This window comes from Aquarana catesbeiana, linkage group LG09 (assembly GCF_042186555.1).
Source record: "Aquarana catesbeiana isolate 2022-GZ linkage group LG09, ASM4218655v1, whole genome shotgun sequence".
Taxonomy (NCBI): Eukaryota; Metazoa; Chordata; class Amphibia; order Anura; family Ranidae; genus Aquarana; species Aquarana catesbeiana.
In genome coordinates this window covers 30,715,715-30,731,453 of record NC_133332.1, presented here as the reverse complement: position 1 = coordinate 30,731,453, position 15,739 = coordinate 30,715,715, and the positions used below count along the sequence as shown (strand labels likewise).

The 15,739-nt window shown below is 45.1% G+C and overlaps 1 protein-coding gene across 1 annotated transcript; it reads right to left on the bottom strand.

Annotated features, from left to right (window-relative positions):
* Positions 1 to 820: 820 nt before the first annotated feature.
* RING1 (ring finger protein 1) lies at positions 821 to 14,315 on the bottom strand. Its single transcript, XM_073598199.1, is given in 12 exon segments — positions 821 to 1,459; positions 2,815 to 2,977; positions 3,008 to 3,021; positions 3,079 to 3,155; positions 3,158 to 3,217; positions 3,220 to 3,274; positions 3,276 to 3,381; positions 4,004 to 4,213; positions 4,402 to 4,424; positions 4,426 to 4,569; positions 5,249 to 5,339; positions 14,179 to 14,315. Coding segments are annotated over 12 exon segments (1,095 nt in total). The 5' UTR covers positions 14,229 to 14,315; the 3' UTR covers positions 821 to 1,357.
* Positions 14,316 to 15,739: the final 1,424 nt, after the last annotated feature.

Here is a 15,739-nt window from a genome sequence, read left to right as displayed (position 1 = left end):
CCCCTTGACACCAACGATGGGGGCAATATTCTTCCCCTTGACACCAATGATGGGGCACTATTCTTCCCTTTGACACCAACGATGGGGCACTATTCTTCCCCTTGACACCAACGATGGGCGACTATTCTTCCCCTTGACACCAACGATGGGGCACTATTCTTCCCCTTGACACCAACGATGGGGCACTATTCTTCCCCTTGACACCAACGATGTGGCACTACTCCTTCCTTGGGGGGAGAAATTGATTGCATTGTTTAACTGATGCTAGGACAACTTCTACTCCCAGTGACACAGTTTGGACCCCCTAGAGTCTGAAGGACAGTAAACTGGCCCTCTGTTTGGAATGGCTGAAGACCCCTGTTCTGGAACATTACAGAACAAGTCCAGTTAATTTGACTAACCACTACTAGATTTTTGTGAAATTAATCCATTCGATCCTTGAGCCTCTCCACATAAAGAGGGGGCACCTTATTCTACACCATCCTTGACCAAGACTATAAAACAAACCGTGTCCTCCAGCTGTTAGCATAGCATGCTGGAACATGTAGTCCTTCAATTGCAAAAAAGGGAATTAAGCTGATCCACCCTGCAGGAGGGAGCTCAAAAGATTATCTTATCCTTCTGGACACTGAACACAGATCTACATAACAGTTCATGTCAAACAAAATATGTATTTACTCAAAAGCATTGTAACCTGCACAGCTTACACCAAAAAAAATCCCCTGATTCCTACTAAGAAAAGACTTTCATTCCTGCGTAGGAAAAATAGAGAAACACAATATTTAGACTGAGTACAGAAAGATATATTGCTGCTGTTACGTTTTTTCTTTTTGCACCTCGGCATGAAAAGGCAAATAAAAACCTAAAATTAAATTGTTCTAGTAAAAAAGACTGTTACAAGCTTAGGAAAAATACCAGCGCAATATAGTGAACGGTATATAAATTATTATAATCCCACTAAGAACCGATGAGCTGCGGGGTGAAAGAAGTTTGCAGGAGGCAAAAAAAAAACTTGTCTTCATGGGACTTTACCCCCAATAAACACGATTTATGGAGTAGCACTTGAAGCCTGTGGCAGGGGTCCGATGAATGGCTTAATTTCTGCCTAATTGTGCTCCTGGACTATGCAGAGTGATGAGGACACCACTTCCTTCTGGCCAACAACAGTAATCCACACAATGATGGGAGGCTGGCCAACTGTCTCCTAGGGTGGCGCCATTTTCCCCCATAGGTCCCTTCTGGGTGCCTCTCCCACAAAAGTTTGGCTGTAGAATCTTTCTACGTAGGACTGTGTGTGAGGAGAACCGTCTCTAAGTTTCCAGTCTATCTTCTCACACCTTGATGGGGGTCACCCCCCTTATTTTTGTTCCTTTGTGGGAGCATAATACAACTCCAGAGGCCTTGCTCACTTCCAGTACTTCTCATTAACAAGCTCCAGGGTTAACGATCCATTCAAAGTCTGAGGAAGAAATAAACACCAAATGAGTTCATTAAATAAAGTATGTGTCCTGCAATGATGTCCATTTAAACTTTAGTTTAACCACTTGCCCTTGGGAGATTTACACCCCCTTCATATCGCCAATTTTTGCGATACAGCACTTTGTTACTTTAACTGGACAATTGCGCGGTCATGCAACAATGTACATAAATAAAATTGATGTTCCTTTTTTTCGCACAAATAGAGCTTTCTTTTGTAGGTATTTGGTCAGCCTCTGTGCTTTTTATTTTTTGCGCTATAATACCAAAAAAAGACTGACAATTTAAAAAAATAAAAGGGTTTTCTTTCTGCTATAAAACATTCAATAAATAAAAAAGTTAAAAAAAAAAAAAAAATTTAGACCAATATGTATTCTGCTAAAAAAAAAAATCCCAATAAGCGTATATTGATTGGTTGCGCAAAAGTTATAGTGTCTACAAACTATGGGATATATACTGGAATTATTATATTATTATTTTTTTTACTAGTACTGCAGCGATCAGCGGACTTCTAGCAGGACTGTGATATTGCGCCGGATATTCGGACACTGACTGACACTTTGTGGGAACCAGTGACACTAATACAGTGATCAGTGCTAAAAATATTCATTGTCCCGGTACTAATGACAATGGCTGGAAGGGGGTTAAACATCTAGGGCGATCACAGGTTAACTGTGTGCCTAGCCAGTGTTTTGATGTACTGTGCGTGTTGCTTTTTACTGAGGAAAGTATGGATTTTATTCCCTGCTTGATGGGGAAAGAAAATCCATTACTTCCCCGCTGACAGGACAGGGCTCAGTCTTCCCAACATTTTTGGGGACCAGCGCTAAGAAAATGCACTGCCACTCTAATGACATTGGCTGGGAAGGGGTTAACACCAGGGGCGAGCAAAGGGTTAAGTGTGTTCCCTGGGTGTTTTCTTACTGTGTGGGGGACGGATACACTGGAGGAAAAAAAGAGATTGCGATTCAGCTTAGCTGAAACACAAGATCTCTCTTTTGCTCCTGACAGAGCAGCGGTTTGCCTTGTTTCCGTAGGCAGACCGCTTCTCCGTCTCTCCACAGAACGATCGGTGGGTCGTGGGTGCCGAACCCGTTGTGTCCAATCACAGCGGGAGCAGCGCTTCGGCAGTGCGCCCCCCACACCATGTGCACAAAATCATGTACACCACGTGATTTAGCGCAGCCGGGCCCCGTCCTGCTGCAGTATATGTACGGTGGGCTGTCCAAAAGCGATTAAACAAAGCAGTGCTGTATCGCAAAAAATGGCCTGGTCATTAAGGAGGGCAAGTGGTTAATGTCACTAAGCATTTCTCAACTGCCAAAAGCATATTCTTACCGTGTATTGTCCACCAGCAGCCCCCGCGCAGATATAAATTGTGTATTGCTTCTCACTGACTTCCCCCAGTGACACGCCCTCTGTTCCTCCCTGCTGCTGAGCCTGTTCCTCCAGAGCAATCCGAAGAGCCAGATACTTGGAGAGATGATCAACTGTGGCATTGCTGTCGTCTTACAAACCTGCAGAGAATGACCAGCTTGTACAGATCTATACTGGGTAATGTCAGAATAATGTAGGAAAAACAGTAACAGCTTTTGAGAGCGCTCACCTGGTTTGACTGTACTCGTCCTTCTCCACCAGCAATGGGTGAGCTCTGAACACCAGTTCTATTTCACTACCAGCTCTCCCGTTCCCTGTAGGTCTGGACTTCGTACTCCACCTTCATGTGACAGATCTGGTTCTGCCCAGAATCCTCAGAAGCTCGGGACCTCTTGCGGCTTGGCCCGGCCTCCTGGTTGCCTATGTACCGATGGATTACTAACGTGAGAGCGACTGTCGCAGTTATCCTCTCCACCACTGAAAGTAGTGTTGTCTGACTCGTGTGGGTGTTTTCTGACCCTCTGTGCCCTTGACAAAGGAAGGAAGTAGATAAAAGTTAAAGGAGGAGGAGATGGGGGTTAAGATGAACCAAGATACAATATATATGAATTATTATGTTTAGGATACATTGTGCAAATGGTAACCACTCAATGACCGTCCTATAGCAGATTTACTACTACAGGGCGGTCGTCCTGTGCAGGATCATACATATCTATCTATATATCTATCTATATATATATCTATATATCTATCTATATCTATATCTATATCTATATCTATATCTATATCTATATATATCTATATCTATCTATCCATCTATCTATATATATATATCTATATACACACACACTTCTGCTGTGATAAGTCAGGAAGACACACAGGGCAGAGCTCTACCTATGTAAACAAGGCAGAGCTCCGTTCTGACAGCGGAAATGTGATGGATTTTCTTTCTCTGTATTGCGGCAGCAGCTGCAGTATTTGTTAAAAAAAAAATTTTTTAAAATCGGCGGAACTCTGCTTTAAAAGGTAAAAAAAAAACCTTCTAGTTTTATAACCACTTTAATGTTCAGAAAGTTATTTGACAGCAGGACAAAGTCTTGGAAGAATAAAAATACCCCCCCCCCCTTAAAGTGCTCCTTCCATCATGTACCTGTTCATTGCTTGCATTTTAAGCCCCTCTTCAATGCTGCTGCTTAGGGCATGTGGATTATGCATCCGACTCAGCTTTGCCAGGACTCGATCCTGGTGGGCCTCATACTCGTCTCTGCTTGGGTAGATCTTGGAAATTAAAGCGTCAAAGTTGGGGTCTGGGCGAAGGGAGCGTTTCGAGACAAGCTTCTTTCTGCATGTGGGGCATTCCCTTGTTCCTGAAAGAAAGAGACACGTGGTCATGCCACTAACACAGGTATCACATGGATTTGTTCTGCTGTTTCCAACATACAGACAGCCAAAGCCATTTTGATCAAACCGTCACTTTAATCACAAAAGGTACAAAATATCCAAGGTCATGGAGGAGCTCGATTGCAAGCCGAGTGTGGTTGTGAAGACACTGACCCGCTGCGTAGGGCAGTCCACGATGCAATCTGAGCAGAAGCGGTGGAGGCACTCTTTGGTGGTCATTGTGTTCTTTAACATGTCCAGGCAGATAGGACACATGAGCTCACTGTGAAGGCTGCGTGGGGACACGGCTATCTCCGTACCGTCCATGATGGCTTCCTAGGGGGACAGAGAGAAAATAATAAGTGCTCAGAGGCTGGCTCCCATGGCTCCCATCCATAAAGGTGAGGAAACCCAAGGGGGATCAGACCTGCTAAGTGTCCTTCCTTTTCTGCCCCCCACACACACACTTTCTCATGATCCTTCCTCTCCCCTTGCTATTCTTTATGCCCCCTGCCCGTGCCCATTCTCTCACTAGTCAGACCATCAGTCTAGGGAAGCTGAAAAAATCCCTGCTGCAATTAGGGATATCCAGGAAAACACAAGGGCTACAGGCCAGGATGGCACCCTGAGGGCCTGGCAGTGACACCTGGCCAATGGGGACGTTATGACCAAGCCACTACACCCTGGCTTTGGACGACTGCAGGTTCCCCGACAAACCATTAATAGAACCTGCTCTGCCCAGCATTTTACAAGCTCACAGATATCGCCAGCAATAATTCAAATACTTGCAGCATGGGACCATTTACACACCTCATTAAACTCCGACTGCTTATATGTTAACATAGATGTTATCCTAACAATTGCCCATACCATATACGTGTTTGAATATACATTTATATTAACGCACACGTATACAATTCAATAAAATCTTTGGGGGGGGGGGGGTTGACATAGACCCTGGTCAGAGAAAAAGCAAAGAATCTGAGGATATATTGTTACGCACACATTGTGGTACCTGTGGGGTACGGTGCAGCTCGTACAGACTCAGCTCCCATGTTTTACTGGAGCACTGTGCGCTCACAGGAGTCGCCATCTTTGCCGCCAGTCTACAAAAGGAAAAAAAGAGACCACATTAGGTTGCAGTCAGTGGCAGTTTTAAAAAGAAACTAAATGTATTGTTAAAAAAAAAAAAAAAAAAAAAAACACATGCACATCATTCCAGGTGGTTGGGTGACAGTTTTCTAACAACGGATGGTTTGTCACCTGGACTACAACGGAAACATGACAGCTGTATGTAAATATTAACCCCTTCACGCCTAAGGATAAAATAAATCTAAACGCCGCCTAAGCACAACTTTGACATGTGTTAGTAAAACCGTACATATCATCACAACTACTTTGTGCATCCAGGTGGATTATACCACGTTTTTTTTTTCCAGGAAAAAAAATATTTCTTTTGGTGGTAAAGGGTAACGGATATCTCCCGATTCATTTAATTATTAAAGGAAGACCGACCTAAAATGGTAAAAAAAAAAAAAAAAAAAAAACTTTTTTTTTAATTTAGCTGTATATTTATTGTTACTGCCATAACCTACCAACAAGGAACAACAAAATAAATTCTCCTGCTCCTGATGATCGCAGCGATACCACATGTGTGGGGGTTAGTTGTTGTTTGTACCCGTAGTACAGCCCAGAATCAATAGTGCACATTTTGTTTTTTTCTAAAAACATACTGACACAAAAAAGGTAAATTTACTAAAGCTGGAGAGTGCAAAATTAGGCTCACTTATGCATAGAAACTAGGGCTGGGAGATTTTCTTAAAAAAAAAAAAAAAAAAAAAAAAAAAAACAAAAAACACACCTCGATTCACGATTCGAATCAAGTTTTTTTTTCTTTGGAAACTGCGCTGGTCCTGAGGCGCTGCGGGCATGAGCTTTTAGGCGAGGCCGCGGCTTCGGCCTAGTCCGCGGCCTCCAGCCGAAACCGCGGCCTCGCCTAAAAACTCATGCCCGCAGCACCTCAGGACCGGCGCGGTGAAAAAAAAAAAAATCAATTTGCTCAAATTTTAAATCGATTTGACCTCTCAACTAGATTCAAGATTTAAATCGATTTTTTTCCCCAGCCCTAATAGAAACCAGGCTTCCAGGTTTTAGGCCCCTTTCACACGATCGGACCGTTCAGGTCCACCTGGCAGTTTTGACGGTGGACCTGAACGGGTGCTCCATGTAAGGCTATGGAGCGATGGATGTCAGTGGAGACATGTCCGCTGACATCCGACCCGGTCCGATCCGCTAAAAGCGGACGGATGCCTCTACGTTCAGATCCGTCGCTGGCGGTTTGGATGAGATCTGATGAAAACGGACATGCTGTCCGTTTTCGTCTGATCTCTCCATAGAAACCAGCGGCGCTCAACAAGCCCCTCCCCGCTCAGTGAGCAGAGAGGGACCTGTCATCCGCCGGCTCAGCGGAGATCAACGGAGAGATCTCCCACTGAGCCGGCGGACTCCGAGGCAGAGGATCCGCCTCGTGAGAATGAGGCCTAATTGTCAAAGCTTAATTGAACAAGCTGAGATTAGACACACACACACACACACACACACACACACACACACACACACACACACACACACCCCTTTCCGAAAACAAAAAGAAAGATATATTGTATCTTTCCTCTCCATTCACAGAAAGAGAAAAACACAGGGACGGGCTTCACAGAGACTGATCACAGTTGGTAGCCAATCAGAGGCTACCACAGTGATCAGGTGACCCGGAATTGGGAGTTCCGGGTCCCGATCATTAGTATGGGGCCGGGGGGGGGGGCTCTCTGTGTTATCAAGCCAGTGACGAGAAAGCGGGGGACAGGGCAGAGCTGCACTGTCTGTGTCAATGGACGCAGCTGCAGGGTTCAGGAGCGAGCACGCACAAGTGCCCCCATATTGTGATGCTGTGATTGGCCCACAGTTATTACATGGTACCTGGGCCAATCATAGCACTCTGTACCATGTGATTAGCTGTAGCCAATCACAGATCACTAGCTGTCATGAATGGAAGTCATTCATGACAGCTAAAACTATTGCTTATAACAGTGATCATCCAAAAAATAAAATAAATCCCTGATCAATCCCCCAGCGAAGTAGTGTCACTATGACAGGATGTAAAAAAACAAAAAGTATATTAATATATATATATAATCTCTCTATCTATCTTTTTATAATCCCTATCTATATATAGACACACACACAGTCACTAGTTAGTATCCCTGATCACCGCCACACCATGACACTGTACTGCATTGGTGACAGCAAGTAAAACAAAATTTAAAAAAGGGAGGGAAAATAAATAAAAAGTTTCAATTAATTTCTTTATTTTACAAAAAATTGTGACAACAAAATGACTTCAAAAAACTTTTTCATGCCTCTTACTAAATACCTTGGACTGTCTACTTTTCAAAATGGGTCATTTAGGGGGATATTTGTACTGTCCTGGCATTTTAGGGCATCAAGAAATAAGATAGCCCGTCAGTACATCAGGATTGATCAATTTTCAGATATACACTATGTTACCAAAAGTATTGTGACACCTGTCTTTACACGCACATGGACTTTATTGGCATCCCAGTCTTAGCACATAAAGTTCAATATGATCACCTTGCCCGTTGCCGGAGGAAAAACGTCCCAGGAGGGAAACAGCCCAGTATGGACGCCCCTCCTGCCGCCCCCTTCCGACCGTCGGTGAGTAATAAATCTATTTTCACTAAAATAAAGCTAACCAATATGCAGATAGATATGTACAGTTTGCTGCCATACCAAGTAAGAAACATGCTGATATTTCTGATATTCCATTTAACTTCATGTACACTATATTACCAAAAGTATTGGGACGCCTGCCCTGACACGCTCATGAACTTTAATGGCATCCCAGTCTTAGTCTGTAGAGTTCAATATTGAGTTGGCCCACCCTTTGCAGATATAACAGCTTCAACTCTTCTGGGAAGGCCGTCCACAAGGTTTAGGAGTGTCTATGGGAATGTTTGACCATTCTTCCAGAAACGCCTTTGTGAGATCAGGCACTGATGTTTGAGGAGAAGGCCTGGCTCGCAGTCTCCGTTCTAATTTGCCCCAAAGGTGTTCTATCAGGTTGAGGTCAGGACTCTGTGCAGGCCAGTCAAGTTGCTCCACCCCAAACTTGCTCATCCATGTCTTTATGGACCTTGCTTTGTGCACTGGTGTTCAGTCATGTTGGAACAGGAAGGGGTCATCCCCAAACTGTTCCCACAAAGTTGGGAACATGAAATGGACCAAAATGTCTTGGTATGCCGACGTCTTAAGAGTTCCCTGCACTGGAACTAAGGGGCCAAGCCCAACCCCTGAAAAACATCCCCACACGATAATCCCCCCTCCATCAAATGACTTGGATCAGTGCACAAAGCAAGGTTCATAAAGACATAGATGAGAGAGTTTGGGGTGGAGGAACTTGACTGCCCTGCACAGAGTCCTGACCCCAACCCAACAGAACACTTTTGGGGTGAATTCGAGCGGAGACTGCGAGCCAGGCCTTCTCATCCAACATCAGTGCCTGACCTCACAAATGCCCTTCTGGAAGAATAGTCAAACATTCCCATAGACACACTCCTAAACCTTGTGGACAGCCTTCTCAGAAGAGTTGAAGCTGTTATAGCTGCAAAGGATGGGCCAACTCAATATTGAACCCTATGGAGCAAAACATACATTTAGCAAAAAATAAAAACCTCAGTGGTGATCAAATACCACCAAAAGAAATCTGTGTGCTTTGCAGAATGAGGATAGACAGTACAGTTACAATACAGGAGGAATCAGAGGGCCTCTCATTACAACTTACAATCTAAAAGGCAGGATAATATAAACACACAAACACCGAAAATGACCCTTTTTTTTTTTTTTTAAGTGGATACTTTAAGGTAATCTCAATTTTTGCCCCATTTTTTTTGGAAAGGACGCCAAATCCTGGCACTGAGGGGGTTACAATAAATGGCAGGTCATATACAGAGAGGACGAATCATTGTGCTGCTTGTGCCCTGAACTAATGATTCATTCATTCATTGGTTCCTCCTTCCTCCGCTGTGACAGGAAGGGGCGGGCTCTCCAATGTAAACACTGGAATATTTACCTTGTGATTGTTGTTTTTGGCCATCACAGAGATCACCTACAACCCCAATTCCAAAACAAGTTGCAACGCTGTGTAACATCTACATAAAAACCCTTATTTTATTTTATTCACAATAGAAAACGTATCAAATCAAATATCAGCGCTAACCCAATAGAATATAAAGTGACAAGTTGAATATTGCACACTTTCTTTTATACATATCAAATGTTTAAACAGAGAAAATAGACCATTTTAAGAAAAAGAAATAAGGGGCAGCAACACGCCTCAAAAAAAAAAAAGTTGGGGCAGGGCAACAAAAAGCTGGCCATACATTATACAATTTATTCAATTTCCTTTAGATTTACCTTCAACTACAACCATGTAGTGCAAGGGTCTCCCTGATTACTTACAAATGGAGAGTGTTTAGGTGCGACCCTTATATTACCATATTTTTCGCTTCATAAGACTCCCCCCCAAAAAAAAGGGGGGGGGGGGGGGGATGTCTGTGCATCTTATGGAGCGAATATTGACCAGCCTCCCCTCCCCCTCTCTGCTCGCTTAGTGCGCACACACACGGGACACACCACCGACTCGTGGGGTCATGGCGTGAATCCGCTGTCTCCAATCGCAGCCATCCCCATGTCGTTTCTGGGGACGCCTTCCTCCTGGGCTGCTGCCAGCCAATGGGAGCAGAGGGAGGCGGGGCCAACTGCCAGAATGAGTGGGATGAGCGGTCAGATGGAGAAGTAGCTGCCTGGCTGTCAATCAAAGTAACGCCTGGGGGGACGAGAGCATCAAGGGGCATGTGTTTATAGAATGCTGAAATATATGCTCGAGTATTTATGGGAGTATTTAGGTGGAGACCATGCTACCCTGTTTCCCCGAAAATAAGACCTAGCGTGATTGTCAGTGATGGCTGCAATATAAGCCCTACCCCCCAAATAAGCCCTACCCTGAAAATAAGACCTACAAGGACTTTAACTATGGCTTATTTGGGGGGTAGGGCTTATATTGCAGCCATCACTGACAATCACGCTAGGTCTTATTTTCGGGGAAACAGGGTAGGTGCTTAGATAGATGAAAAGAGACACGGCTAACTACACTGCTTCTCACCTTCTTTTCTTACCATTTCAATATATTTGCTTGTATTATGACAGTGGTGTGTGCATAATGTGCTATATATCTATAGCAGGGGGTCTCCAAACCCACATCCGGCCCGCTTGTGTCTTTTGTTCGGCCCCCAGCTGGCAGGTCCAGCAGACAAAGCCGCTCCCGCCCATGCTGCGATGCTGTGAGTTAGGATTGGCTGCTGGGACTGCCGATGTCCTAGTAGCCAGTGACGTCATTGACGCGGCACCCCCCCCCCCCCCGGCTACCCGCCCGCTGTTTCTATTAAAGGTCCTTCTGCATGTCTGGCAGCGGGCAGGAAACAGAAGATGCAGGAGAGCTAAAGCCAGCTCTAGTACTGAGGCAAGTGCTGAAGATGTACACATGTACAGGACACGGTTCATGGGGACACAGAGGTGTGCAAAGACTCTGATGGGGACACAGAGGTGTCTCTGATGAGATTAATTTTTTTTTTTAATTTATTTATAATGAACACATTTTTTCGGCCCGCAAATATTTGTAAAAATCTACAATGTGGCTAAAAAGTTTGGAGACCCCTGATCTATAGGAACATGGGAGACCTGTATAATGTATGGCCAGCCTATGGGGTGTTAACAAGAAAGAGCTGGAAGAATATTTTGCAGCTAATTAGATTAAATGGTAATGGGTCAGTAACAAGATTGGTTATAAAAAGAGCATCTTAGAGAGTCAGGGTGTCTCAGAGGGAAAGATGGGCAGAGGGTCACCAATCTGTGAACAGCTGCATCCAACAAATGGTTGAACAATTTCAGAATAATGTTCCTCAACCTAAAATTGTGAAGACTTTAAAATGTATCATCATCTACAGTACAAAATATCATCAAAGGATCCTGAGAATCTGGAGAAATCTCTGTGCACAAAGGACAAGGCTGAAACACAATGTTGGATGTGGTGATTTTTGGGCCCTCAGGTGGCTCGGTGTTATAAACAGACATGACTCTGATGGACATCACTCCATGGGCTCAGGGAATACTTCCCAACATCACCGACTGTGAACACAGATCACTATCCAAAGATACAAGGTGAAGCGCCATCATGTGAAGAAGGAGCCATATCTGAACATGATCCAGACTTCTCTTAGCCAAAGCTCATTTAAAATGGTCTGTTGCAAAGTGGAAAACTGTTCTGTGGTCAGACAAATCAAAATGTAACTTTCTTTTTTGGCAATCGTGAGTGCCGTGTCCTCCGGGCTAAAGAGGAGAGGGATCGTCTGGTTTGTTATCAGCGCTCAAGTTCTAAAGCCCGTATCTCTGTATGGAATGGGCAAGCTTGTACATCTGGAAAGGCACCATCAACGCTGAAAGATATCTCCAGGTTTTAGAGAAGCATATGTTCCCATCCAGAAAGACGTCTTAGAAGGCCTTGCATATTTCCGCAGAACAATCCTACACTGCATCTATGACACCAGCATGGCTTCCTAGTAGAAGAGTCCTGGGGGAGCTTAACTGGCCTGCCTGCAGTCCAGACCTTTCACCAACTGAAAATATTTCATTTTGAAATGAAAACATACAACAAAGAAGACTTCGGACCTGTTGAGCAGTTAGGATCCAATATCAGGCAGGAATGGGACAACGTTCCGCTCCCAAAACTTCATCAATAGGTCTCCTCAGTTCCCAGACAGTTATCCCTGGTTCACACAGGGGCGACTCAGCCACCTGACAAGTTGAGTTCTGTACTACGGAACCGTTCTAATAGGAACGACTCAAGTCGCTCCGACTTAGAAAAAGGTTCCTGTACTACTTTTGGGGCGACTTCAGGCAACTTGCATTGACTTCTATACAGAAGTCGTTTTGCAAGCCGCCGCTGAAGTCGTGTGCAGGTCGCCTCTGTGAGTCGGCCTGCAAGTCGTGTCACCCCTGTATGAACCAGCAGTAAGGCTACTCTCACACTGGGGCTGCGCTGCTTTAGCGGTAAAGCGCTGCTCGTTTTAGCTGCACTTTCTGCCTGCTATTGGTGCGCTTTTAACCCCCGCTAGTCGCCGAAGGGTTAAAACTGCCCACGTTGCGGTGCTTCAGACGCGCTTTTTTCAGGTGCTTCAGAAGCGCGCTGCACATGCATTCCAATGGGCAGGGGGCGGTTTAGGAGCGCTGTGTGCAGCGCCCCTAAGACACTGCTTGCGGGATTTTTTGGAACGTCCCGCAAGCGCACCCATTGTGAAAGTACTCGAGCTTTCACACCAGGGGGGGGGCTATGTGTGGCGGTTTTCAGGCGCTATTTTTAGCGCTAAAACACCTGAAAACTGCCTCAGTGTCGCTAGAAGAGGGGATGCTGCACACCGTGCTAAACACGGCCGACCCAACTGTTTTGGAGATGTGTTGCCATCAATTTGTAAACAAACAAATTGATGGCAGCAACGCATCTCAAAAAAGGTTGGGTCGGCCGTGTTTAGCACGGTGTGCAGCATCCCCTCTTCTAGCGACACTGAGGCAGTTTTCAGGTGTTTTAGCGCTAAAAATAGGTCGTTTTTTTCTTTCTTAAAATGGTCCGTTTTCTCAGTTTAAAAACATTTGATGTTTTCTATTGTCTATAAAATACGGGCTCATGGAATTTGTAGATTTTACACAGCATCCTGACCCCTCTGGAATCGGTTTTGTACACAGAGCCACTCAGACGGTCTCTGTACACCGATTCACTAAAACTGGAGAAGTGTAAAATCTGGTGCGGCTCCGCATGGTAACCAATCAGCTTCTTTTTTTTTAACATTAAAGAAGTTTATTAAAGAAATATTATGTAAACAATACATACCAATCAGCTTCTAACGTCAGCTTGTTCGATTAAAGCTCTGACAAAAAAGACAAAACCTGGAAGCGGATCGGGGTCTACGAGGAGCGGCACCAGATTTTGTACTGCTCAGTGTTAGTAGATCTCCCCCCCCTCCGATACCGTCTGTGAGCTGGGCCCTCATTGGACAGATCGGAGGTGATCTGTGGAGCGCCGTTCATACGCAGAACTCCAGTAAGAGACGTTCATCGCTGGGAGGATTTTTTGCACCGTCCTGCGGCAAGGAGACGGATGTAGTGATGACACAGAACTGATCATGTTCAAAACCTTCCGTCACGTCCCTGGATTGATCTGTGTATGGGCAGCACTACGCACATTGTACAATCAGTATACACAGCTCGGTATACACGGCTCCTGAGGGCCCCCGAGAGAAAAATCAACCGACTCCTCCAATCACCTCCACACGGGGGAACTCGTATTCTGAGAGCTGGAATATCTAGAGGGTCGGCCTCTGATAGGACGATAACGTTTTACTGAGATCGGTTTAGTCCATCTCTATATATGAACTTTTTTTTCCCCAAACCGTAAAGGTCTGACAAGGTGGAGGATACAACCAGATTGTAATGTGTATGGAAGGCACCAAGCAGACTCTGTGCTCAGCAATAACTGCATTGTAACAGATACATTCAGCAGATCGTACAATCTGATTGCATGGAGTACTCTCGGCAAGATCGTACAATCAGATTGCATAGAGTACTTTCAATCAGATTGCATGGTGTACTCTCAGCTGAGCGTACAATCAGATTGCATGGTGTACTCTCAATCACATTGCATGGTGTACTCTCAGAAAATCATACAATCAGATCGGTAGGTTGGACTGTATATGATCATTCTGGTTTCCAGGCCCCAGCAGCGCCCCTCCCGCTCATGCACAGTCCTGATCCCGGACAGACCTCGGCGGAGTCTCCGGTAGGACGGAGGACCGTCTGGCTCCTCTCCCCATAGGAACACAAAGCCCCTCCCCCGCCACGGTACCGCACACACCGGGCCTGCAGCCGTCACAGCGCCCCCCCACATCCCTCCCCGGACAACTTACGTCACGTGAACCCCGGTGCTCGGTGTAGAACGGTGATGAAAACAGGAAACGTGCCGTCTTCCGGCCACACGTCACTTCCGGCGGGCCGCGACGAACAGGGCTAGCAACAGCGGCCCCGGTCAAGGTTCGCCCATTGGTTGACGACAGCCAATCGGTCAGCAGCAGGGGGCAGCCACGTGTGGCACGCCCACTAGGCTACCTCGGCGTCGCGGCCACGCCTTTGGAGGCGTGTTTTATTATAAAAAAGGCGGGAACTGACTAAAGGAAATAAGTTTAACCACTTAAGGACCGAGATTTTGTTGTTAAAAACAGTTTGGTTTTTTTTGCTAGAAAATTACTTAGAACCCCCAAACATTATACATTTTTTTTCTAACACCCTAGAGAATGAAATGGCGGTCGTTGCAATACTTTTTTTTCACACCGCATTTGCGCAGCGGTCTTACAAGCGCACTTTTTTTTTAAAAAATACACTTTTTTTAAGTAAAAGACAACAGTAAAGTTGGCCCAATTTTTTTTTATATTGTGAATGATAATGTTATGCCGAGTACATTGATACCCAACATGTCACGCATCAAAATTGCGCCCGCTCATGGAATTGTGAAGTAAAAGGAAAGTGGTAAATGGTTTTCCAAATTTTTTTGCAAATAAATATGTGAAAAGTGTGGAGTAAATTTGTATAGCGCCCCCCTGAGTCAATTTGTAGAACCTCCTTTCACTACAATTAAAGCTGCAAGTCTTTTTGGGGATGTCTCTACTAGGGTGTCCACATTTCCAAACTGCCATTCAGGGACACCCCACCAAAAGAAATATATGATTTTTGATACCTTTTTTTTGCCAATTTTTGGGCCAGGGGCGTATCATGAAATCAGTGGACGCGTGTGCAAAATCAAAAGTGGGCCCTAGGCATCAAGAAGAACAACAATGTGGCGCGCTAAGTGCGCTGCTGCGAAAAGTGGGCATGTCTTAAATTGCGCTAAATATTGGGCGTGGCTTAAAGGGGGTGTCGTCAAATAGAGTATGAGATGAATTATATAGTGCAGAATGTGGTAATATTAAATAGGGAATGTGCAGTGCAAAGTGTAAAGTGGTGGGTAGTATGTACAGGAGAGGAGTGTATGGTGGTGGGTAGTATGTACAGGAGAGAAGTGTGGAGTGTACGGTGGTGGGTAGTATGTACAGGAGAGAAGTGTGGAGTGTACGGTGGTGGGTAGTATGTACAGAAGAGAAGTGTGGAGTGTACGGTGGTGGGTAGTATGTACAGGAGAGGAGTGTGGAGTGTATGGTGGTGGGTAGTATGTACAGGAGAGAAGTGTGGAGTGTACGGTGGTGGGTAGTATGTACAGGAGAGAAGTGTGGAGTGTATGGTGGTGGGTAGTATGTACAGGAGAGAAGTGTGGAGTGTACGGTGGTGGGTAGTA